Source organism: Schistocerca americana, chromosome X (assembly GCF_021461395.2).
Source record: "Schistocerca americana isolate TAMUIC-IGC-003095 chromosome X, iqSchAmer2.1, whole genome shotgun sequence".
In the NCBI taxonomy this organism is placed as follows: domain Eukaryota; kingdom Metazoa; phylum Arthropoda; class Insecta; order Orthoptera; family Acrididae; genus Schistocerca; species Schistocerca americana.
Window position 1 is genome coordinate 792,702,913 of NC_060130.1, and position 27,565 is coordinate 792,730,477.

Genomic DNA, 27,565 nt, shown 5'->3' on the forward strand with positions numbered 1-27,565 from the left:
GGATGGTACAGTACTTTCCAGTCCCATCGACTGAACAGAGCAGCCCCAGCTTGCGCTGTACGTGCCCTCACATTGCCGTGCAAAATGATGGGTGGGTTGCGCAGAAAGTGTTGCCGCTCGTTTCGCATAGCTGGTCACAGGTGACGCTCCAAAAATGAACAGTAATACTGTGCATTGATGATCTGCCATGGAGGAACGTAATGCGTTAGGATAACACCATCACAGTCGTACATGAGAATCACCATAACTTTCACCATACAAATGGGGCTCTGACGCACTTTTGACTTTCGCAGTGAGCCATAATTACACCATTCATTGGATTGGTGTTTCAGTTTTGGCTTTTACGATGTGGCCCATGTGTCATACAGTGTTACGATACGGTGTAAGAAAGCCCCTCCTTCGCACTCATAGTGCTCCAAGTGCGTCTGAGCAGTGTCGTAACACATCCATTTCTGCATTTCCGTCAAGTCCTGCAGAACCCGTCTTGATGCAATTTTTCGCATGCCCAGGCATTCCTTCAGGATGCGAAGCACAGTTGTATGCACTTATCCGGTTTCGTGGGCGGGCTCACTAATCATATGGCATCAATCACTGTCCACTAACGTGGCAACAGCATGCAGTTCTTCTTCAGAGATGCAAGGACTACCTGCTCGATGCATGTCTGCCACAGTTTGCTGACCTTCGTTGAAGGCTTTTACCCAATGTGCCACTGTTCCGTATGGCAATGCTGATTCCCTGCACACCTCTTGAAGACCTTGATGACACTGTTGTGCTGTACGAGCTCTGGAACATTCAGTCTTTATCCAACTCTGGTGTTCCTGTTTCGAAAACATAGTGACACAGTTACGTTAGACCGCTCACTCACAAGTGACTGTGTTGGCCTCGATTGTACGCACACTGGTGACGTGGGATGGGTGAGTCCATTTGCTCGCAGGTAAGGTAGGTATGTCAACAATGTGTGCTATCAGCGACAATAGTAGATTCCATTGCATAGTGTCTCCACAGCAGTGTTGCCACTATTTAAGTTCCAACCTACATATGTAGTGTATAAAGATGTCTGAATGGTTTAATGTTTAAAGTACATTACTTGTATATTGTAAAATAATTTTTTTGTTGTTCTGGATTTTGTTATGGGGTCATTCCATGTCAAGTGACGCAGTTTAGATGATGATCCCAGCTCGACCATCTTCAGTTTTGATGAAATTTGTACAGGATGTACCTGAGGGCCCTACGTGAACTTATGCAAAGTTTCAGGCTCGCCTGTAACTTGTTTGAGATGAGAGAGCCATTTTCGTGAAGACCACTTTTACAGAGACCGAAAAGTCATGAAGAAATCATCAAGTTTGGCACTCCACTGTTCCTAATGTAAAAGAGCTAGACTCTTGCTTCTGGGTATAATGGTACAATTTTGTGTACTCTACACACAAATGTTGCAAGCAGAGTTCAGAAAGCAATGCATTTGGCATAATCTCAGTTCAAAGTGGGCAACAAATCATGTCACGAGTAATTTGCCCTATAGTTTAACGAGGCATAAGTAGTGGAGAAAGTGCGCTATGGACCTGGTCTTTTGCCAAACTACTGTCTGTCTGGATGTTAAGTATATCACAAATTTTGGCCTGGCTTGTGTGTTTAATTACTGTTCTACCATTCGGTAAATTTGCTAAAAAAACATGAATGTATCAAAATATACTCGTGTTCAAAGTCATGTATCTCAAAATGGACACCTAGCACATTCATTAACACCATTGAACAGAGTACATTTCGTTCCATTAGAAAAATATATTTTTGTTTTGGTGCCTCTTTGGGTAAGGTGCAAAAAATTTCCCTAAACTATTGACTCTTTTGGTAATTCGGAAAATCCTTCTGTTGGTCCATGGTGGCTATGCCACTACCAATCTGAAGACTGGTAACGCTATCGCCAAGGGGCCATGCCCAATAGCCCAGCCACGGGTGGGTTTCTTTACTGCGGGTTCCCAAGCCTGAAAGTGGGTGTCTAGCAGGTTCCGAAGCCGCAATGCTAATATCTAGAAGGTTCCCAAGTCTGAATGTGGGTATCTTTCAGGTTTCCAAGCCTTTTTTGGGTCTCTCTGTGGTTCCAAAGCTGTAATACAGAATTATTCAATTGTTAAATGTTTTAAATTTTTTGCTGATGTCCAAAACTATTGCTTCCGGCAAACTGTATTGCCGCCCCATCATTGAAGCAGCTGGGACTGGTATGACTGCAATTATCTGTTGTTCTGGGATCCAGCATATGTCTTTTCTAGTAGGCCAATGAATTGATTGAGCAGCTCCATGAGGATGCATGAAATTAATCAAGGCATCTTTTTCTTCACATGAAACTTCACAGATATTTCCTATCCACCATTTCCCATCATAAACGCAAGAAACATACTGGCCAGGCTGTAGTTCATCAATGGCAACATGTTTAGTAGCAACTTTAGCATGTCAGTTAACATTTGCTATAAAGGACAATGTATCATTTGATACTCTGTGAATCTTAAGTCGCTTTTCATCAATTGGCACAAAATGGTGATGGTCTCTTGTACCAGACACTGTATATCCATCCTCCAAACATTTCTCTTGATCAATTTTTGCATCTTCAATAATTTCTTTTTTAATATAAATAAATTCAGTGCCATGAACATTTTTTTGCAGTATTCAAACAGATCAGTTGGTGTTAAGATTTGGTTGTCAATTGGGCATTGAAGGCTAGCTCTTGATGCTAAATGCTCAACTGTGCCCCCAATTCCATCACATAGTGATTTCCCATGGCTTGTTCTGAAAAAATTCCATTCTGCAGTAATGCCAAAATCTTTTTATGATGGCAAACATTTAGGAAGCTCTTAAAAGTTTTGTACTGATCTGCAGAACCATCGCTAAAATAATGGCTTTGCTTAATTTCCTTAAAAATTCACTTAATGGATTTGATCAAGTACGTTAAAAACACGTGCACTGCAATTGTGTCATGTCGGAGGCAATCACTGATTATGCAGAAGCTGACACTCTTTGGGTCTTCATTACCTTTGTAGTAAATACAAATGGATGAATTGTAGCTTGACTATTTTCCCAATGGCATCCCTGCACTGCATCTTGAACAATAAAGGAGTAATTTTCCATAAATTTCATTAATATAATCAATTCTCCTGGTTTGAGACCTTCTTTAGTGAACTGCAAATGCTTGCTCTGATGCTTTGCAATGTAGTGGTGAGTAGAAAGGGCCAATAGTTTTGTAACTAATAGTTCAATGAATTCTTCAACTGTCATTTCTCTGGTTTCAAGTGTATCTCTATCACTGTTAGTCCATTGTTTGAACTGAATTGTATCCTCAGGATCAATATCTGCAAAAGTGCTTTCTAAATATTCATTTAGAGCTTCTGTTCCTGGACATACTTCACAGCGATGAAGTATACAATCCTTTGTTTCTAAATTACAGACAATTTTGCTCAGTAAAATTTTGTAATCTTCTTTTCTTGGGCTATGTGCCAACATTAATTGCACATTTTGATGTATTGTGCAGACACAAACTGAATGTGAATTAGCTGTGCCTCCAGTCACACACCATTTTGGCCTTAATTCACAAAATATGGAAAATCCAATTTCCAGACCATTTTTATTGCAGTACGCAACAAACATTTCTTTTAAGTTGCTCAGTAATAAGTATTTCTGTTTTTTAAAATTTTCTCCATCTATCCAAACAGTAATACAGTCCTTTTTTACTGGACAAATCTGACTAAACTCTTCTTCATAAAAATGTTCTATGACTCTTGCCTTCAGATTCTCAGAAAGGTTTTCCCACATTTACCTCTGAGCTGTGCCAATATTCCCTGTTCAGCTTTCCGTAGCCTTCCTTACCATTCTTTCTGAAACACAAAATTATTCCATAGTCTTTTTGATAGACCAACTTTGAGGAACTAAGGTCAAAATTTGAATTTTCTTGTTATTATTTGATATATGTGATTTTTCTTTCAATTCTTGGATCAGCTCAATGTAATCTGAACAGGTCAAGCATTGCTTGCTTGTGGATGGTTGCTCCAATTCACTGGGATCAAGTCCTCCCACTTCTGCAATTTTCTTAATAATTGCACCTTCAACTTGATGCATTTTGCGCTTTGCATATCCTTTTGTATCCCTTGCACCAATTCATTGAAATTTTAATGGTGATATTCCAACAGATGTTAAGCTTGTATTCAAATTGTGACCAACATCATCTTCATCTGACTGATATGTAACATCCATTTGTGAATATTTCAGTGTATCAAATTCTTTTCTACAGGAAGGGCACATTTTTTGGCCTGGTTTAATATCAGACATGGTTATCCTTTTTAGTAGGTCAGCTGTTTCTGTGTTGATTGAGTGCAAGCTTTCCCGTGTTGTGTAGTTTTTCTTGCCAAATGGGCTGCAGCATGATCTTTGCAAAAAGTCAAATCTTGTTAGGAGTGAAGCTTCATGATGGAAGCATAGTTGAGTATTTTCAGTATAGTGTAAACCACTCCATCAAGTCAGTAATTCTTGTTCTTCTAAGGAAAGTTGCTTTACAGCTTTCAGTCATTAAATGGCATGGGGAATCAGTATTTCCAAAACTGCATACATTATCTTGATCTTGTTCTTCCGTTTTAGCAACAACTTGATATGCTTCAGACACTAAAATCAAATTGTCAAGTCTTAAATAAAGAAAAGAAATATATTTAATAAGCATTCAGCTTCCCAAAAATTTTGTAGCAGTCTCTAGTACAGTTAAATGGTTAAATTTAGCAATGAACCTGTCACAAACAGGTTTAAAAATCACCGAATAAACAGCAAAATGAATATTTAAACAATGTTGACATAATCAACAAAATTCCACATTTTAGGTGACATTTTTGCATCTTACCCAAAGAGATATCACAATGAAAATAAGTTCTTCTAACTGTATGAAATGTGCTCTGTTGACTGGTGTTAATGAATGTAATGTGCTAGGTGTCCATTTTGAGATACATGACTTTGAACATGGGTATATTTTGATACATTCATGTTTTTTAGCAAATTTATAGTATGGTAGAACAGTAATTAAACACACAAGCCAGGCCAAAATTCGTGATATACTTAACATCCAGACAGACAGTAGTTTGGCAAAAGACCAGGTCCATAGCGCACTTTCTCCACTACTTATGCCTCGTTAAACTATAGGGCAAATTTCTCGTGACATGATTTGTTGCCCACTTTGAACTGAGATTATGCCAAATGCATTGCTTTCTGAACTCTGCTTGCAACATTTGTGTGTAGAGTACACAAAATTGTACCGTTATAACCAGAAGCAAGAGTCTAGCTCTTTTACATTAGGAACAGTGGAGTGCCAAACTTGATGATTTCTTCATGACTTTTCAGTCTCTGTAAAAGTGGTCTTCACGAAAATGGCTCTCTCATCTCAAACAAGTTACAGGTGAGCCTGACACTTTGCATATGTTCATGTAAGGCCCTCAGGTGCATCCTGTACAAATTTCATCAAAATTGAAGATGGCCGGGCTGGGAGCCCTAGGGCACTTACCGTGGAATGACTCTATGCAGAATGTTGTTCCCACTCAGTATTAGATATAACAACATAATAGCTATTTGCATTTCAGATAATGTGCTACACTTCTTTATGTACTTGTTTTATCTAATGTTTAGCTACCTTCACTTACCTCATTTACTTGCTACACCCTTATTGATCTTTCTTATTGTATTTGCCTCACATTATCGCACTGACTATTGTTCCTCAGTGTGTTGGAATTATTGTATATTGTGCCAGTGTAATTATGAACTTGGAATCTATATTCTATTTATACCAAAAATCATAAAATCCTTTCGCTTGGGAGTGCTAATCCAGTAAGATATACAGGAAAACTGATGTGGGATCTACTGAGGAATGTGGCTCAGTGGTTAGCACACTGGACTTGTATTGGGGAAGATGAAGGTGTAAACCCACGTCTGGTCATCCAGATTTAGGTGTTCCATGATTTCCCTAAATTGCCACAGGCAAATGTTGGGATGGTTCCTTTGAAAGTGAATGGCTGTTTCCCTTCCCCATACTTCCCTTATCCTTGCTTGTGCTCTGTCTCTAATGACCTTGTTTTTGACAGGACTTCAAACACTAATCTCCTCCTCATGCAGAATTTGTACCATAGGAGAAAGATATTAGCAAATGAAAGCTGTTAAGCATCTGAGAATCTGCCTGCATAGCTTTAGCCAATAAGAACTTTGCTGAAAAAGGGCAAAGGTATTCTGATCCAGCACACAGTTGTAATGTCAAGAAGTTCCAGAATAGTGTGCACTGTACTGCAGAGATGAATACCCATACTGGAAACACACGTGTGCTCTTTCCAACTGTGGCTGACCTTTATAGTCTTGCACCAGCAACAAACATTGCAGAAACAGTAAATATTGTATGTACTGCTTTCTCAGCTGTCTCCTTTTTGTCACAATTTTTATGCAATTCTTAAATAATCTGATCCTCATTTCTTAATCTGCCTTTACATACCATCAAGTACTTTGCAGGTCTTGGAAAAAGAATTTTCGTGCCTTTCACATGTGCACAGTATGAGAGCAGTTTTATTCATTTGCTGTGGTTTTGTTTGTTGACAATGTGAGAACATATTTCTTTATTATAGTTACTAGTATACGGTGATGAAAATAAAACTGACCAGAAAAGCTATTTTTACATTGCATACCAACATAATCTAAACAACAGAGAGATAATTAGAGACTGCAAGAGTCCCAGTTGGTGTGAGAGCAGCTGTGCTTCGTAGCCTTGCACCAGCAACAATCTCTTCTTGAGATGACATTGCAGAAACAGTGAATATTACACTTACTGCTTTCTCAGCTATCTCCTTTTGGGAATTTAATGATCATGTAGAAGTGTCATAAGTAACTATATTTATTCCAGTGGTTCAGACATGTGACAGCAAGTTATTTCTGTCAGTGTTACTGTGCCTATTTTTATTTTGGCCACCCTGTATATTTTAATGTTTTTCACTATTTATTATTATTGTTATTGTTGGTATTGTTATTATTTTGCATAATTATTTTTAAATGTTGTATTTTTAATTCTTTTCAGTGTCCAGCTCTTTCACCTCTTGACCCAAGAACTATTATTAAGACTGAAATTTCACGGAAAATACTCTAATAACGTTGCAAGATTCAACAGCGCAGACTCCTTGGTGACAGGAGTTTCGTCATATATGGACATGTAACACTTGAGATCAGGACCATATGAGGTAGCACAGTGGTAAGACGCTGGAACTGTGTGGGAGGACAGTGGTTCAAATCCCCATCCAGTCATGTAGACTTAAATATTCCATGGTTTACCCAAATAGGATAAGCCAAGGTAGTTCCTTTGTAAAGGTTACTCTCCTGATTTCCTTCACTCCATCTTTCTACAATCGGAGCTTGTGCTCCACCTCTAAAGATGACCTTGTCGACTGAATGTTAAAACCTATCTTATTCTTTTATACTTGATATCAGGATGTGTGTGTTTTCTCAGAAAATAAATAAAATTGATCTTGTCTTTTGTCGATTGTTAGTGCATCTTGCAAAGGAGTGTTTAACATATGCTTTGTAATAGTAGTCTATAACACATTGATGTCTATACTAAACAGAATTTCCTGTATCCCAACAGTTTAAATTTATATTGCATTTTTGTGTGCATTTGTAATTTGAAATTATAAAACAACAAAATAATGATGCTTCCATTATTTTATAGTGATAGCCACTAGTTTTTAGTGACTTGTTGGCTGTCAATTTTCCCTTAGTGTACTTGCATGAATATGTAACCTATGTGGTCCAACTCCTGCTATGGATTTTCTTGTGTGGAAATTTAATAGCATAATGTTGTCAAAGCATTCTGTATTTTTTCCTGATTGCATGTCTGCAAGCAGTCCATTTCTTTTTTCAGTCTATTCTTGACTGAAAGACAGAATTTACATTTTTAAATTTAACACTTTGGGTACAGGGTGTTTAAAATGTGTACCATGTTCATACTGGAGATAATATTTGTCAAAATCTAACAAAAGTCCTGCAAGCATATTTGTGAAAACAAAGACTTGTTAATGTATGGGCCATTCTGTCAGGACAACCATTAGTTTCTCATCACTCCAGTAGGTGTGTGTGATCATCCTTTCTTTCATATCCTTTAGCACTTATTAAAGAATCGTGATCTCATGCAAACACACCTGAAAGCACTCAGATTTGGTAGGCATCAATGGCCTCATGTCATGCACCCAGACAGTCTTAAAATCATCACCATAATCAGATTTAATTACATGTACAAGAAACAGGCTCCTGTAAATTGTGCATGTTGTTGAAATGTGTGGCATACACAATGTTTTTAAATGTCCACTTTGCCATAACATTCAAGTAAACAGGGACACCACACTGCTAGACCATTTTGATGAATCCAGCACTCATTAAATGTTTTGATTAAAGATAGAAAATGAGATGGTGCCCCATTGTGCATGAACCACATCTGTTGTTTTTCTGCAAGAGTAACATTGTCAGGTAACATGGATAATTTGTCATGCAGAAGTTGTTGATGAACAGTGTTCGTTAGTGTGACAGTGAAGGGTACAGCCTTGTGAATATGATACTATCATTTCTGCCCATTCATAGATACGAAAGTGGACCTGTTGTCTTATTTCAATGATCACTCTCTGTTTTCAAAGTGCTCACATTGTGAGTGTTGTGAGAGCCTCTTTCATGGGAACTTCAGCAGCTTCATATAGGCACTTTACTGCAGCCCTGAAACTGTATTGTATTTGGGAATTTAATGATCATGTAGGAATGCATAAATAACTATACTTCTTCCAATCATTCATGAACTGAACACTGAGTATTGGTTCTTAAGATTTTTTTTTAGTCTTCCACATTTGATGGTCTGAAAAAAAAAATGCTTCTCAAAAATACATTACTGATTTAATTTGGTCATCTTGCCTTCTCTTGGATGTATCGGTCAAGCTGATATCCCATTTCCCAGTTCACTGCAATGTTTGTTTTATTAAATATGTAACTCATTCTGGTGGTTTAGCTGTATCTGTAATGATATTACCTATTGGATTATTTTTATGTACTGTAGTAGTTCCACTAGGAGTGTGGAAATTGAAATGAAATTTGTAATGTCACTATTTCCACTGTTACTTATATGTTTCTTCTACACCTGCATTTATTATATCTTTTCTCTCGTGGTCTGTGTTGACATTTCTTTAACTGCCTCCATTTTGTTACAAATGGATACTGACACAATGTACGAGGCCTGTTCAGAAAGTAAGCTCCGATTGATTGCCAAATTGAAACCACAGTGAACATCAGAAATGTTTTACTTCTAACAATTAGCTACACCTTTCAGCTACTTCTCCACGTAGTCGCCGTTCTGACTTAGACTTTTGTCATAGCGTTGTACCAACTTTTCAATAGCCTCATCATAGAAGGCAGCCGCCAGTGCTTTCCGCCAATTCTCCACGCTGGCCTACACCTCGTTGTCTGTGTCAAAATGTTGTCTTCAAAGACAGCGGTTCATGTGACCAGAGATGAAATGCAGGGGGAGACAATTGCGGACTGTATTGTGGGTAATCTAACATTTCCATTTGAAAACGATGCAGGAGCATCTTCATTTCCCCTGCAGAATGCGGCTGAGAATTGTCTTGAAGAAGAAACAGCACGACAGTTATGTAATGTTAGCTGCATAGCTTCAGGCGAAATTTCTCACCAGGCCCTCGTACTTGGCGACAGAAACTATTTTCTAGACATCTTTACGCACTCACTGCGAGCTCAGAAATGAGAAGAGCGACATGATGCTAACTGGGGCTATACTAGAGACACTACCCAACACATCTGTGCAAAGCTTTATCGGATTTTCATAGTCGTTTCCATTTCGCGACCGATCGGAGCTTACTTTCTGAACGCCCCTCGTAGTTAGCTGTATGTAGTGCACCCAAGTTGTAATTTCTCATTGTGAAAAACTTGAGTTGGATTCTGAGTGTAATAGGGAGTCCAACAGAAAAATAGAGCATGGCATTGGGGCCAGTACATCTGTCAGAACTTAAAATTAATGTCTGGAAGCTCTCTTTTGATTTGGAATATAAATGTGGCTATTAGAAGTAAACTTGCTTGTGATTTCTGAGATTTTCTCAGGTTGAGTGATTAATAGTGAGCTTTCTTCTGTTCATATGAACTGTTATTTCCATTTTTGTGCAATATTTAAGTGACCATCCCAGCCTTTATGCTGGGTCTGTCATCAAAATATTGTGCATAAAATGGAAACGATGTGGCTGAATGCCCAGAAGCCCAATATTAAATTCACTTGCATCAGATCAAATCAGAGAAAAACTTTTTTCTCTCCAGTGATTCTGCAACTATCCCATAACCTATCCACTCTTATAAAACTAAAACATGAGCGCATTTGAAAAAGTGCATGTTTGTTACTCATGAAGGGACTGTTGCATAATTTGTGTTTATGGGTCCATCCTGTGATACCTGCGTATATTTGTGTGCGTGGGTTTGGAGAAGTAAAGTAATATTTGATACTTGTTCCATTTTGTTAACAATGCTTGAGGTGTAACCTGAAATGAGATGTACAGAGTTACAGAAGACTGGTTAAAAACTACACCCTTAATGACTAATATGTCAAATTTCAACCTCATGTTGGTACTAATTTTGAGTTTGGCTTTCCATGCCTTTGTAGTATCAGAATGTGTCTATATTATGAAAATAAATGTGAAAATATTAGCTTTTACCATCAAACTGGTAGTACTTACAGTAAAACTGTGTGAAAAATATTCAGTTCCTTTCTTTCACACTCTTTGATGTTTCATTCTTCTCTTATTAGAAGGTGTTTCTGCTGTATAAATGCCACTTTTATATACACAAATGTCCCCAAACATTGAAATGCATTTTTGCATTCTGTCAGAAATAATCAGTGTGAAGTAATTTGTTAACTGTCATGTTTAGTATGTTACCTTATGTGGTTGGCCTTTTTTGGGAAATTTTTATAGTTCTATATAAGTGTGAACTATTTATCACATAGTTTTGTATATTCAGTGCTTAAAATTATGTATCAGAATTGGCTTAATCTGTGATAAAGTTTTTGTGATTATCATTAACAAACATGTTCAGTCTTAAACTAAGTGTTTTTAAAATGTGTATTAAATGTATTGAGAATGTGAAAGTCATGATACAATTATATACTTATGACTATACCATTGGCCACAATGTAGAAAAATGGGGTAGCAATAAAATACATTGCTCAAAAAATATAGTCCTCTAATTTTTTGTGTACAGTTCCTTCACTGAGTGTTGATATATTCCCCCAGAAATTGTTGTGTATTTAATAATTTTACAACCAAATGTAATACATAAACTGTCTGTTGGGATCTCAACAGAACTACAAGGGGGCTTAGCAGGGGGAGCCCAAACTCTCCCAACAAAATTTCGTAGTTGTTCAGGGGTTTTGAGTCTCTGGTGGTTTGGTACTGAGTAATAATGTAATTATAATTTATTTTGTTTTTTACTCTAATTATCTTTGTTTCTGTGAAAATATCTTCACAGCAGTGAAGGATCTGATTTCTTGTAGGTGCCTATGTATAGAGACAAAACTACTGTAATATGATTCCTGTCACTGTGGGAACAGCGCAGCATATTATCATTGTGCGTCTCTTCTGCTGCACTCAATGAACCCAGACATGAGGTGCATGTTGGCCAACTCTTCATCAGTAAACCTATCTGTTGCTATGTGGCACTGTTAACATACAACTAACACTGCCAGAAAGCAAACTTGACCCAGAACCGAGCAAACGATTGAGGGTGGATAGTAAAGTGGATGTTACTCTTATTAACATCAGTTACTGTGGGTGTATAGAGCAAGTTTGTTTCCAATCAAGCTACAGAGTGCATACTGTCAACATTTGCACTGTTTTGCAGATATTTTCAATGCAATACAGATACAACAACAAGCAAGAGCAAGAAGTTAAATGGGACACAATTATTTATTCTGTAACAAGCCACTGGAGAGCATGGGTCCCTTATACCAAAAGACTGTTTATCATCATTGGTGTATGGTTCTTTTAAAACCCATACATTGACAGAATGGTCTTGAAGAATCTTCAGTAAATAATGGCTCTTAGCTCTTCTTATGTCTTTAATGTTGGCAGACACTTGGTTGAGAGCCAAGTATACCTATATGAAATTGATAGCCCTGACAAGGACTATTTGAAGAGCAGTGATTGTCAAAACCATGAAGTCCAGGAAAGCAATATAGCTCCATCTGATCACTGTCTTAAGTTTACTCCAAAAACATGTACAACAAATTCCACAAACAGAAAAATGAGGTGCCGCATGGCTGTTCCCTCCTCTGTAATTGTTCTCTCCCCTACAGTGTTCAGTCCCTATACCACAACCTACCAGAAACTGTCTCTTACATATTTGTATGTGCTGATGACATCTGTCTAGTGATCCAACTAACCCGTCTCCCAGAGGCAGAAGACATAGTGACAAAGGACACGTGTTGTTATATGAGTATTTCAGAAGGTGGAAGATAAACCCTAACCGATTGAAGATGGAAGTTGCAGGATTTCATCTGAGCAACAAGTATGCAAACTGTCTGCAGCTAATATTCAGTGACAGTGTATTACAATACAAAAACAATCCAAAGTACATGGGTGTCACATTGAATAGATGGAAAACAAAAATATCAGAAATAGAGTCCACCTTGATGTAAAACACCTTGTTATTCATTTACTTGTTTATTTCCCAAACTAGTTTCGGCGACAAATAACACTATCATCAGCATTTTTTTTTAAATCTAAACATGTCGAAAATAGCATAGTTATACAAACACAGTGACACATTGTCACATTTTATTACTGTTTGGTTTTTGAAATATAGTTTTCTATGGCTACTTTCATACTACCTTATTTATTGTATGTTATGGCATGTTTTTGAGAATTATTGTTGCTGCTTCTGACATTTTTCTGTGCTTTTTTCTGTTGCCATTTTTTTCTCAGCAAACATCATTTCATCTGCAACTTTGTGAGTGGCTGTTAGTAAACAGAACGCAAAATGTGAACTTAGTATGTCAGCAAAATACACTTGGGGTTGCAGTAGTGTTGTGGAATCCAGTTTTTTGGTTGTACTGGGCTGTTACTTACTTATTTGTGTACTCATGTTCATTGGACAGCATGTAGCTGATTCTATACACAGAAAACAAAACTTTTGCACTTTGCTTATGATCAGGAACATTACGCCATATTGCTGTTCACGAGTGTCACAAGAGGTGTATTGCATGTTGCAAGAAATCTGTGAAAACTGTAGTGGGAATTGCGATGACTTCTGTTCCTTATTTATGTCTCTGTTTGTGATGGGGAAGTAGTTCTTTTGCGTGTGTGTGCTTTCTGATCTGTGTCCTTGGTCAGTTCTCTCAGAGCGGTAAAGAGTGTGTTGTTGCAAAGTGTTGTGTTTTTGTTTATTACATTTTTCCCTTCCACTATAGCCTTCTGTGTGTAGTAATTTTCTTCTATTGTTAGTTGTTGGTATAGACTGTTGCTGTTTTACAGAATGTGTAGATCATTTTTGATATTAGTGGGATCTTCATGTTGTCATATGATTTATTCAGTCTCAACATCCCAGGCCTAACGAGAGAACTAGTGATGGAGGAAATGAAACAAATCATCAGAAAGAACAAACCATCCATAAACACAAATAAAAAAATAAAAAACACATTTGATGAGAAAACTATAAACAATATACACACAAAACTAAAACAACACAATGCTCTCAACCCAAGGCAGACCAAGAGAATGCTTTGGTCATAATAACAGATGCAGAATAAATTGAGAAAACAGATGAATTTCTGGCAGAGAATGAAATAAGCATGCTAACCAGTGTCCTAACACAAAGATACCAAACAAACGTAAGGACACTCTTAAAAAGCATCAAACACACCTTGACACAGAACCAGAGAAATAGAATGATACAAAAGAACCCTAAAGCTCCACTCTTAACAAGCCTGCAAAAGGTCCACAAACTTCTCATCCTGGGCAGGCCAGTAATGGACTTTAGAAAAGCCCCATTTTACTTACTAGGGAGACACAAATGCCCACATTTCTGTGGAAAACATACACATACACCAACAACAGAAGCCACAAAAACATAGGAGACATAATTGAGAAAATTAAGAATGTGAACATCCCCCCCCCCCCCAACAGCAAAACTGGTACCTGTTGATATTGATTGATTGATTGATTGATTTTTTATTGTTGTAGAGACCTCAGAGATCATCTGAGGCATTACAAAAGTCAATATTACCTAGTATAAATGTTACACAAATAATTACAAAAACAAGAAAAATATTACTCAATATAAATATTACACAAATAATTATGGTACCTTCACACAAAAACAAAACAGAGAAACTTCTGGTACAAATTGATATTGCCTAGTAAATTTAGCAAATTACTATATATAAGCATATAAAAAATGATCACAAAGGGTAGTCATACCATATTCTTTGCCTCCCTTAAAAATTCATCAGTTTCATAAATGCTGAGCTCAAGAAGAAATTCTTTTACCTTTTTTTTTTTTGAGTTGGAAGATCCCTGATATGTTGGGGTATGGCATTAAAAAATTTTATGGACTTGTATAAGAAGCACTTCTTTGTTTTTTTTATAGTTACATCGGAAAGAAACTAGGTCCTGCTTGTTTCTTGTGTTATAATTATGTCACATGTCATACTGTTGATAACTCGGATAGTTTTCCTTAATATGCATTGCACACACTGTAGTATAAATATTGATGGCAGGGTCATAATCTGTAATTTTTTAAAGCTTGGCCTACAGTGAGCTCTGGGTGCCAAGCTACATATCAATCTTATTGCCTTCTTTTGTAGTTTGAAGACATTAGCTGCCTTGCTTTGATGTCCCCACAGTATTGTACCATAGGAAATGTGACACTGTATTAAAGCAAAATAAACCACTTTAAGTACTGGCACATTTAGACAAAGACACAGCTTCCTTAGAGCAAATATTCCTTTGCTAATGCTGCTTCCCACTTTTTCTATATGGCTACCCCAGGATAATTTTGAATCAATTGAGATTCCAAGGAAATTAACAGCATTTGAGCTCTGCTCAAGTTCAGTGTTATTATTCCATGATTCATACAGGTCTTGTATTTTTTTGTTTTTTTTTTTTGTTTTTTTGTTTTGTTTTTTTTCTTCCGGTTGACACAAAGGGAATTAGCTGTACACCAATTTTCAACTTTGACAGTGCACTGGTCTGCTTCTTATTTCACCTTCTGTGCTGTTTCTGCAGTTATACAGACTGCAAGATCATCTGCAAATAAGTAAGTCCTAGTTGACGGCCCAACTATGTTACATGATAAGTCATTTATATAAATAATAAATAGAATTGGGCCAAGTACAGAACCTTGTGGTACACCCATGCCCACAGGTGAGTAATCTGATTCTGCACCATTAAAAACCACCTTCTGCACTCTATTACTTACATAAGATTTTATCAATTCCAGAGCACTTGCTGTAAAGCTATAGAATTGCAGTTTGTTCAATAAGATTTCATGAGACACAGTGTCAAAAGCTTTTGATAAATCAAAGTGTTTATTCTGAACCACTAGCTTGCTTTCTAGTTGCTTCACACACTGTGTTAAAAGTGATAAGGCAGATTTAACAGTTCCTAACCCTGATCTGAAGCCAAATTGACTATCAGTGAAGATTTTGTTTTCTTCAAAGTGTTTTACTATTTGATTATTTAATATAGCTTCTATCACTTTAGACAAGATTGGCACAATTGAAACAGGCCTAAAATTATCACTACTTGAGAGGCTGCCTTTTTTGTGTATTGGAGTGACTTTAACAAACTTAAGTGCCTTTGGGAACTGAGCCTCCAAAATACATGTATTTACTACATGTGTTATCAATTCTGGCAGTTGAACTGAATCACACTTTAACATGGCTGAACTTAAACCATAAATGTCATTACTTAAACTGTTCTTCATTCTCCTCAGTATATTAGTAACATCCTGTACCTTGACCAGTTTAAAGCTAAATGTACTTTCAGGCTTTGTGGTGTTTCTCAGGTAGTATTTATGGTCAGTGACTATATTGGAAGTGCCAATCACCTTTATTATTTCTTGCACCTACTCAGTGAAGAATGTACTTAACTGTGTGGCATTCAGATTACTGCTTTCAGCCTGTGAAGTCATTTTCCTGTTGCACTGACTGTCAATGATGTTCCACATTGCACGTGTCTTATTTTCAGATGTTAGTATTATATCTTCATTTTTTTTACACCTAGCTTCGTTTAAGGCCTGTCTTAATCTTTTCTTTTTCACTGTGAGCATATCTTTAAATACTTGAGAACCTATACTTCTGTACCAGTCATAATATTGATCACACTCCCTCTTGATCTTCAACACCTTTTCATCCTTGACCTTATTTACTCTAAGTGTCTTTTTATTATTTATTAACTTAATGGGAAAGGACATCTTAGCATATACAGAAAGAGTAGATATGAGTTCTTCCACCTTTCTATTTATTGCATGTTCTCGATAAACCTGCAACCAATTACTTTTATCAATATGAGACTTAAACATATTTAGATTATCATAATTGACCACACATACTTTCTTTCCTGCCATGTGCACTGAGTCAGTGTTACAATTTCTTGTTATATCTGTTCTAAGAAGTAGTGGCCAGTGGTCAGATACCCAGCTCTTAATAACCTCTGACTTGAGATGCATTAACTCATTTGATACAACTATATTGTCAATACAGGTAACAGTACCTTTATAATGTGGTCTTGTTATTTCAGTGGTTGTAATATAAAGACCAAAAGAATTTAATAAATTATTTACATATGAGTTATAGATAGTGGACAACTGAAAATTCAAATTGAAATCTCCACAGATTAGTATCCTACACTTATACTTACAGGCTGTCTCACATAAAGGCACGAACTTGTTAACAAAATCATCTGTTGAATTGCCTCCAGTCTTAGTTGAGTACAAAGCTACAACTATTAAATTTTAATCTGTTAACCTAACAGCTGCAATTTCACATAACATTTCGAGAGATAATGCTTTAACTTTTACATACGTGTACACAAACATACCCATAGAACAACAGCTAAAATTCAAGAATTACAGACATACAAATAAATAAAGTCTCATGTATTCTTAGGCTAATCATAGAACAAAACTATTTCACTTTCAATAACAACATCTATTTGAAACAAAAGGGGCTACCCATTTGATCCTCCATCAGTGGAACTTTAGCCAACATTTTCTTGGACCATATAGAGAACACGATATTCAATAACATTGTAAAACAATGGGGGTACAAAATAATCTACTGGTACCGATATGTGGATGACATAATCTGTCTTGTAGATGAAAAACATAACAGGTTAGAAGAGCTACACAGCAACATCAAAACAGTATACCTACAAATCCACTTCACAATGGAAATAGAAAAAAACAAGGAACTAAATTTCTTGGACAAGAAACAACCACCAACATAAATTCTCCATCCACAGAAAACCCACATCCACAAGCACTGTTATCCACAGTACCAGTGTCACACATGTGCTCCACAGGATAAACAGAACACCTCTTAAACCAGAAAACTACACACAGGAACTTAATATAATCCAACAAATTGCTATTGAAAATGACTACAAAACAGAAATAATAAACAAACTCAACAACAAGGTAAAAATGAAACACAAAAATAGCGGCCAGCTACTCAAGAGCACAACCAAAGAATCTGAAAAGCCAGAGGCAGTACACACAGATAACACAGCAGACCACAACACACCAGGAAAAAGAGACAGATGGTACACATTAACTTACAATAACAATATATCACATAGAATTGGAAACATCTTGGAAAAGCAAGGGATCCCAATAACATCCAGAACAAACAATATAGTTAAGAAAAGGCTAAGACCAGTCAGAAAAAACCTCAGACAAATATATCAACTCACATGCAACTCATGTTAGGCCCAATTCATAGGGCAAACGAGCAGAAGCTTCTGAACGAGGTACACAGAGTACATGAGAGCTCTAAAGAGTGACAGCACACATTCAACTTTTGCAGACATTTAATGAACAAAAACCATAACCTAATATCAAAAATGACCTACACATTCTGTAAAACAGCAACAACTGACAATAGAAGAAAATTACTACAGACTGAAGGCTATAGTGGAAGGGAAAAATGTAATTAACAAAAACACAACACTTTGCAACAACACACTCTTTACCGCTCTGAGAGAACTGACCAAGGACACAGATCAGAAAGCACACACACGTAAAAGAACCACTTCCCCATCACACACACACACACACACACACACACACACACACACACACACAGACATAAATAAGGAACAGAAGTCATCGCAATTCCCACTACAGTTTTCATAGACTTCTCGCAACATGCAATACACCTCTCGTGACACTTGTGAACAGCAAGATGGCGCAATGTTCCTGATCATAGGCAAAGTGCAAAAGTTTTGTTTTTCTGTGTATATAATCAGCTACACGCCGTCCAACAAACATGAGTACACAAATAACTAAATAACAGCCCAGTACACACCAAAAACTGGATTCCACAACATTACTGTAATCCCAAGTGTATGTTGCTGACATACTAAGTTAACCTATTAGTTTCTGTTTACTAACAGCCACTCACAGAGTTGCATATGACATGTTGTTTGCTCAGAAAAAATGGCAACAGAAAAAAGCACAGAAAATATGTCAGAAACTGAGACAATAATTCTCAAAAACATGCCATAACATACAGTAAATAATGTAGTATGAAAGTATCCATAGATAACCATATTTCAAAAAACGAGCAGTAAAAAAAGTAATAATGTGTCACTGTATTGGTATAATATGCTATTTTCTGCATGTTTTAGATTTAATAAAAGCCACTGACGATGGTGTCATTTGTCGCCAAAACTAGTTTGAGAAATTAACAAGTAAACAAATAATGAGGTGTTTTGTGTCAAGGTGGACTCAATTTCTGATACTGTTGTTTTTCTATGCAATCATAGACCAAATGGAAGAGTTCTAAGATAAATTTGTTAGATGGGAAACAGCTGCAAAACTGAAGAGCTGCAATAATTTATTGGAAAAGCTAACTTTATCTTCATGGGGAACTGATGCAAACACTTTGAGACCAGTGGTACTGCCATTAGTTTATTCATCGGCCGAGTACTGTTCAGCTGTATGGCTCAACTGTTCCCATAGCCATCTAGTCAATGTTAAGCTATGACAGGTTATGTGTGTGGTATCTGGTATGCCTATGCTTACTACTGTTCAGTGATAAGCAGCACCACCCTGCCTCATGTAAAAAGACGGCTTGCTCTTTCTTGGTTATGGACAAGAATACATAAGATGATATATTTTCTCATAAACTGTATATATCATTCAACAAGGTTCTAAAAACTGAGCAAGGTGGCGCAGTGGTTAGCACATTCGATTCTCATTCAGGACAATGGTGGTCCAAACCCGCATTCGGCCATCCAGATTTAGGTTTTCTGTGGTTCCCCTAAATCACTCCAAGTAAATGCCAGGATGATTCCTTTTAAAGGGCACAGCCAATTTCCTTCTACATTGTTTACACAATCCGAGCTTGTGTTCCATCTCTAACAACCTCAAGTTTGACAGGACGTTAAGCCCAATCTTCCTTTCTTTATGTTCTAAAATCTTATTGAAATGCCACCAACCAGCCAGGAGAACTGTTATGTTTAGCCAGTGGTTTCAATCCTGTGACTGCTTGGAAACTGGAGTAATCTTCACCCCTGGTTGACGTCTTGTGTGGTGAAAATGCAACTCCAGGGTTTCAATCTTCCTCATGCTACCTGGCGCAAACTGAGTTAAATCAGATATGGGACAGCTGCTACACTCTATAGCTGGGAATAGCAAGACTCCTGTGAAAGCAATGAGATGGTGCAGATAGTGCCACATATTGTTTTGCACTGCCCAATATGTGCTTTTGCCAGATCTCTTTACAAACTACACCAAGTTGGTTCTAAAGCAGTTGAGCGGTTGAGAAACCTGGCCATTGATCTTTGATTTTTTTCCTTTTGTTTATTTAACTGATTGTGTATAATTTCTTTGCTTACAACAGTGTAATTGGCATTATCGAAGAGCACAAAATGCTAAATAAATAAATACCAAAATACTCAGAAAATATTCCGAAAATACTCCAAAAACATTCCTAAAAAACTCTGAAATTTTATCCCATGAATTCAGGTTCCCCATGTATGTGAAGTGATTCCATATCCTGTATTTTATAAAAATTACAGAAATACTTTAATCCTGTCCTGTGTGTGTGTGTGGGGGGGGGGGGGGGAGGGGGGGGGTGAAGGATGGACTGAAAAATACGTCTGTATCTTTAGGTGTATAAAAATTTTTAGCAGCATCTGTTACTATTCTGTGTTTCTTTTTGTGATTGGTGCTATACATTTGATGAATGTGGCCTTATTGTTAGGTGGCTGTAATTGTAATTGTAATAAATCTTACCTAATAATTGTTAAGTGTGTTTCCTTTCATGTTTTTCAGCTATCTTTGATTGTGTAATGTTATTTGATGGTGTAATAGTTCAGAAACACAGACTAAGTGATACCCCCTACGCTGATTACTGTTAAAGATAAGGGAACAGGCTTATATTAATTACTTTTTATGCATGGAAATGACACTCTGTGGCCCATACATACATGAAACATTGATGTACATCACACAAAAACAGAGGTATTTATATTGAAAGCACTTAAGATCAAAAAACTTAAAAGCTGTAGAATTAGGTGTGCATCATTATGTATTTAGTGTAGATAATACTACTTATATTAATGTACACTTATTGTAGGTAGACACACTGTTCATGGAAATATGTAAAATTTTAAGAAGTTGGTAATTCAACTTCAATATTTTCTTTGAGAAGTCTTGCAACAGACTCATTATGGGTTATCAGATTTATAAATTTTTGTTTATGCTATGTGTTGTTAGTAATCATTTTAAGTTGTGCTCAAAGGTAGCTAACTTTTGTATGGAATGAAAATCTGGTTCTCTAGTCCCTCAACAAATTTGCAATTTTTAGTGAGGTGTGCGATATATGCAGCTGCGTTGTTATTTGTACTACTTTTTATTGATAGTGTCATATTTTTATTTATTTTCTTGGAGAAGGTAACTGTGAGATTTACTGCGGTGTACATTTTTTTGTTTCAACATTTTTATATTTGTTTCTTGCATATTTTGCTTGGTAGCAGTTAATTTCTTTGAGTTCAGACTCTATGCAGACTGTTAAATTTTGTTATAAAAAGATTAACGATATTTATGATGCCATTGGTTTCATACTACACAGGTCTTTATGTAGATTACACACAGGTCTTTGTGTAGATTATTAAATTAAATTCACTTTCATTGTTTATTTGTCCTTAGATCTTATAATGCTTGTATGTCTGGGAGTAAACAATCTGACCATACTTGATATAATTAACAATTTCAACAGACTTCTTCCCACCTGTAGGTCAGTAATTAGCAATGATAGTGCTTTTACATTTTTTGTAGAGACATATGACAATGACTTGCTATGTTTAATGGAGCAGGATATATTCTGTTATCAAATTAGACATTGATAATATCAGACAGAAGCTCACTAATAAAATGAACATTTGAGGGAAAAGAATAGGGAAAAATTCTGAACACAGTCTCTGGCAGGTTTCATTTTCTTAGTTCATTTACATATCAATTTTTATACTAATTACTATATCATCAAGGCATACTGTAGGTATACTCTCATTTTTTCACTTGAGTTTATTTGCATTAACTGATTTTTAAAAAAAATTAATAGCAACATCGTAGCCATTGTTAGTATTTTCATTTTCAGAATCTAGAGAGATTTATTCTCTGAAGCTTAGTGTTCGTTTTTTTTTTTTTTTTTTTTTTTTTTTTTTTTTTTTTTTTTTTTTTTTTTTTTTTTAAGGTGTTTGGAATATTCTCCACAGGTTCACATTTATTGTATTATATTGAATTAGCATGTTATAGTCAGCTTTCTTGGGTAATTTCGTGACTTTTTTTATAAATTAGGTGTTCTAGCACTATTTGAAATTTGAACAGTTTTAGTTTTGTGTTTGGCTCTTTCCTGTGAAATGCAGTGTAGGCAAATAGATCTTGGGAGGTCTATATGAAAATGTCAAATATTTTATCTACAGACTAATGTTTAAACCAATTATTTAATTTTTCTCTTTTTACAAAAATACAAATGAAATCAAAAATATTGTTGTAATTATACTGTCTGCAGTCTGGAGTTAAGTTTGCTGATGACAGTTCAGACTGAGGCAATATTGTAGGTATAATAAGGAACATATTTTCCAACATACCTGCATTAATTACGTTCAGAGAGCAGTTAAATTTTCTCTTTTGTTGAGACTGCTGGTGGTATGAGAATATACTTGAGACCAACAGTAGTAAATATCAAGTTTACATGTGATATTATTTTGGTGAAAAACATTATGCTTAAGTTCAGATTAAATGAGTGCATTAGGTATACAGACTATTTTTTCAAGTATCATAGATGTGTTATCATAAAGGTTGCAACTGAAGTCTTAGGATATATGTTATAGGTCTAACAAATGTTACTGCTGAAGGAATTGCAACAACCAGTCACTATTTATGTTAAAAAATGTATTTTACTGACCTTTATCAGTTTTGGGTGTTTGCACACACATACATGGAAGGTGCACAGTAATAGGTATAATCTTTGTTCTTTACATTTGTCTTTTGTGCTGCACACTCATATTTAAAAGACATGAAGTCTGTGTTAACAGTCCATTGTGCCCATATTTCTGTTTTTACACTTAGAAAAGGTAGAAGAAAATGTGTGTGGTAATAACAAATATTAGACCTAGTATTTGATTTATGTTAGGTGGGTCTGAGAACACCCAAAACTGGTAAAGGATAATAAAATAAATTTGTTATGAGAAATAGTGATTGGGTGCTGCAATTCCTTCCACAGGAATACATGACAGTCCTAGTGTTCCTTCATCCATTACGGAAAAATAAATATATTACAAAGTGATGAAATAGAGTAGTTCAGCCCATAATAATTCTATGTATTCCTCTGTACAAAACATTTATACAAAATATGAGGAATTCCTTCAATATCTTTCACGTATATATAAGTTCCTCCATTTGCCTTTAGTTTCTGCTTGGAAACTGTTTGATTAATTTGAAATTTGGTATAACAAGGCATGACAGTTATGTTTCTTTTACCAGTGTTTATTCACTAATGTACCACATGTGATGCGGATATCATAGCTATGATCTGTATTTCATTCACCTTATTGTTGAAGAAATGAACATAACAACACTGAATTGTTAAATATTGCTATTTTATGCACTTAATGGTGGTGTTAATGGAGAAACACAAATTTCTACTTACCTTGGAATCTTCTTATTTTTGTAGCCTGGCTGTAAGAAATCATTATCATGAACACCAGATGTTTGTCCTGGAAGATTTCTTTTCTGTATTGTCCGATCATTTGTTAGGGCTGAAGGAGATTTGATGACAGATGTCTCCACTTCTTTTGTGATTGTTTTGGTCCTTTTTCGGTACCTCTCTCTCCTTCCTTCTTACTAAGAAAAGTATGCTAATTTACCACTCCATTGGAGCTAGTTGTGGCTAAATAAGGATTAGTTTTTGGAGCAGTTGAAACTGTAGGTTACTTGTGTTGACATTAAACATTTGACGTTAAAACATTAGACAGTGTTACGTATAATGACTCTGTCTAAGGAAGCAGATATCTATATAAAGTAATTGTGCTATAAAATAAAATGTTTCTCATCCAATGTTATATAATGCTCTGAATAACAGGTGATTATGTATACAGAGGGCAAAAAACCCTGATACTGCGACTGGAAGATCAGAGTGCCAGGGGGCAGTGTTACCTTCAAGCAGCAAGCACTGTTTGACAGTGCTCTGCATGTACCTTCAAAAGAGGCAACACAACAACCATGTTGTGCCTGAGAAAGAACAGCTGGATGGTGACTGGCCCCTACCATTCGACTCATTGAAACATCAATAGCAAAGCTATTTTAACTGAAATATAGTCTTGATGATTTTGTGCTTAAAGTCCCTGTTAATGTGGCAAGTGTCATTTGTACATGCCTAAACTGCATCACAGTTACTGTTGCCAAAACTTTCAATTTTGATTTGTGTATGGCTGAAATCATCTTTAAAAGCCACTTTATAGGTTATTGATGTACTAGTGTTTGTACATGATGTTCATTTTCTGTGCATTGAGCCTATTATGACTGTCAGTGAAAGCATTCTTTTCTTTAATTTTAAATTTGTGGATATGTTGTAGGTTTTTGCATTCACAGGGCTCACTTACACTCATGAGCCAAATTGTTACAACCACTTGGTTAACAGCTTGTTGGTCCACTTTTGGAATGCAGTACAGCAGTAATTTTGCATGGAAAGTATTTTGTACATTTCTGGAGGTATGTGGCACCAAATGCCTATGCGCTGTAAACTACGGGCTAGTGGTTTGTCGGCATGGAGCACCCAATAGTATCCCAGCTGCGTTCCATCAGATCGCCAAGATATCGATGTCAGTTGACCATCATGCTTCTCAAACCACTGTAGCATGGTTCTGGCCTTGCGATTCAGAAAGTTATCCTGCTGGAAGATGCCACTGCCATTGGGGAAGACATCAAGCATGAAATGATGCAGATGATCCACAACAGCATTTACATAGTCCACAGCTGTCGTGCCTTGGATTGCTACCACAAGTCTTGTGAAAGCCCAGTAAAAGTCTCCCATAGTATAATACTGCCCCCACTGGCCTGCATCCAGGCAACAAGTTTCCATCGATCCACAGTCTGACATGGGTGATACCATATCCACTACAGTTGTAATTGACAATGTTGATGGGTCAGCAAGGCATGGGTAACCATAGAAGTCATCAGCTGTTGAGTCCCGTGTTCAGCATGTGTGCCAAATAGTGTGTAACAAAATACTTCTGTCTGCAACAAAACTGTATGGTTTCATCAGATGTGGCACTTCTTCAACCACTTTCCATAGATGCCTGTGCCAGTAGCAAGTGAACAGCCAACCAGCTTCAATATTTCTGAGGCGCTTGTACCGAGGTGCCAGACTGTAACAATTGGCCCTTTGTCAAAGTTGCTTATGTCAGTGGATTTCCCCATTTGCATCCCTTATCCCCACTAGATTGGTTCCCCATTCTTCTCTGCTCCATCTATATAGTTTCCTTACCATGTCACATGCCTCCAATGAACAATCTTGCTGTGATCAGTGGTCAAAATATTTTGGTTCATCAGTGTATTTATTTGTCATGTGTGTCATACATTCATATTTTTTAAAGTGGACTATTTCATTTCACTAATGTATGTTCATTTATCAGAGTAACTGTTGTAGGGCACATGTAATTGACTTTAATTAACTTTCATTCATTTTAACATCAATTTGCTAATAACATCTTGTGTAATAATTATTGTTTAAAAGTTCCAGTTTATCGATCATTTAATATTTTGACACCTGTGCAGCCCTGGTTATCAGATTTGCACAGTGTGCACATCAGTTGTACATATAGCATTTTATTTGCGGCAATATACCAATTTGTGCTTTGTAACTATGAAAGACTTTTCCATTCAAATGTTGGTAGATAAATTAAACTTATGAAGCAGAGCAACTTGTTTATTTTGGGATACTGATATATTAAATTTAATCTATTTTTCTGTAGATATTCTTCAGTGAACTAAGATTGGGGTCAGTTTTTGATTAATTCTACAGCCTAGGGGCTCTCCGCTATGTGCTGTTGACATACATGTGGAACCTGCTGTTTGTATTTTAAATTGCAGGTACTGGATGATGGGAGCCATGTAGTCAAATTTTGTAGTGCCAACTAAAAAACTAAGAATTAAATAGTGACTGACACAGTTAATCATTTTTATTCACGTAAAGAAACTCTTGATTTCTGTAGGCTGAGAGGAACCTGGTAATGGCTGTGCGTCTTCCTTTTTGCTCAAATGCTGATCTTTCATGTTAAAGATGTTAGAAAACCAAGAAATATATCTCTATAATAAAAATCATAATATGTGATATGAGATACCAGTTGACAAGAAAGAAAAGAAGGAAGGGAAGGGGAGAGGGGGGGGGGGGGGAGAGGGAGGAAGGAGAGAGAGAGAGAGAGAGAGAGAGAGAGAGAGAGAGAGAGTGTTTTCATGGAGTGCGGTTCATGCCTCAACCTGTAATTTAAAAAAAAAAAAAAAAATCATGTTGGTGTATTTATTTAACCTTAACTGTAACACTTTACTGCAGACATATGACTGGTTTGTCAAATATTTTGTAAAAACTGCTCTGTGTTGACACATGTGATACACACAGTAGGAAACCATGAGTACAGGTTTAAATCTAGTACTTTTCACTGTTGTGAAATAATGATTGCCCATATCTTCCATAGCAATTACATCTTTTATACTCACATATAGCAACTACCATTGATCATTGAACATACTTTCAATAGGATCTTGCTGTGTGCGTAACATGTAAAATAAAAGAAAATGTTACACTAAAGTTGTTGTTGTAAAGCTTATTTTGTTACATTTCCTGCCGTGACATCTTTTTTTGTATTTATAAAGATATTGAGAGAAAAGGAAGTTTTGTGTTTTTATTTTAGTCTCTTTCATAGAATAAAGAGGTTAAGCCCAAGAAATAAATCACCAGGAAGAAAAGAACACTGTAAAACTCCAAGGAGCATACACAGAACAAGAAACAAAATGTATTTAATGCACACTGTTCTGTCATTTTATTATAATTATAATAGCAATTACAGGGATTCTTTAAGCATAATTCTCATCAGACCACTGTACTGTTGACAGAATCTGTGTTTTCCATTTCAGTGTGTCTCGTGACATCAGCATTGTATGTGCTCGATGATGAGGACAGTGTGTATCGCGGTCTGATGCTTGTCTGTTGTGTGATTGTGCCATGATGCAATCTGCTGCTTCTGAAACTGCTGCTCCTGTGTCTGGACAAATTTCTTCTGCAGCCAAGAGTCTCAAACTGTCTTTTCAGTGAACGGCGGAAGTTTTTAGACATGAAAGAGTATATTACTGGATTAAAGCAAGCATGAATGACTGGCAGGATGTTGAACACAACCCTCATTGTGTACTCAGTTGGAGTAAAACTTTGTAGACCAATTTTAGTAAGCATGTTCATTATTATTCTTGGTCCCCAACATAGGAGGAAAAGTACTACTACCAAAATCAGCATTTTGATGACCTGGAAAAAAAGAAAATTAACATTTTAAATCCATACATCAGTGAAACTTTTCTTTACACTTGGAACTGGCTGTGGGAAAATACAATTCATTTTACCTGTCTATATTGTAAACTAGTTGTTATCAACATATATGTAATTCAAACTGGAAGTTATCAGGTTAGGGGAAAATGGAATAACATGCTCACTACAATATTTAAATTTCACACACACACACACACACACACACACACTCACACACAC

General features: G+C 36.4%; 2 protein-coding genes across 2 annotated transcripts in view; one reads left to right on the forward strand and one right to left on the reverse strand.

Annotated features, from left to right (window-relative positions):
- The window catches only part of LOC124555420 (metalloendopeptidase OMA1, mitochondrial-like), a 100,941-nt gene extending 91,566 nt beyond the window's left edge, over nucleotides 1-9,375 (forward strand). The window contains exon 8 of the mRNA XM_047129325.1: nucleotides 7,073-9,375. Within this exon, the coding sequence (XP_046985281.1) occupies nucleotides 7,073-7,141 (69 nt within the window). The 3' untranslated portion in view covers nucleotides 7,142-9,375. The remainder of the gene's footprint in view (nucleotides 1-7,072) is intronic.
- A 17,459-nt stretch (nucleotides 9,376-26,834) lies between these two features.
- The window catches only part of LOC124556327 (galanin receptor 2a-like), a 147,319-nt gene continuing 146,588 nt past the window's right edge, over nucleotides 26,835-27,565 (reverse strand). Inside the window, exon 5 of the mRNA XM_047130298.1 lies at nucleotides 26,835-27,325. Within this exon, the coding sequence (XP_046986254.1) occupies nucleotides 26,900-27,325 (426 nt within the window). The 3' untranslated portion in view covers nucleotides 26,835-26,899. The remainder of the gene's footprint in view (nucleotides 27,326-27,565) is intronic.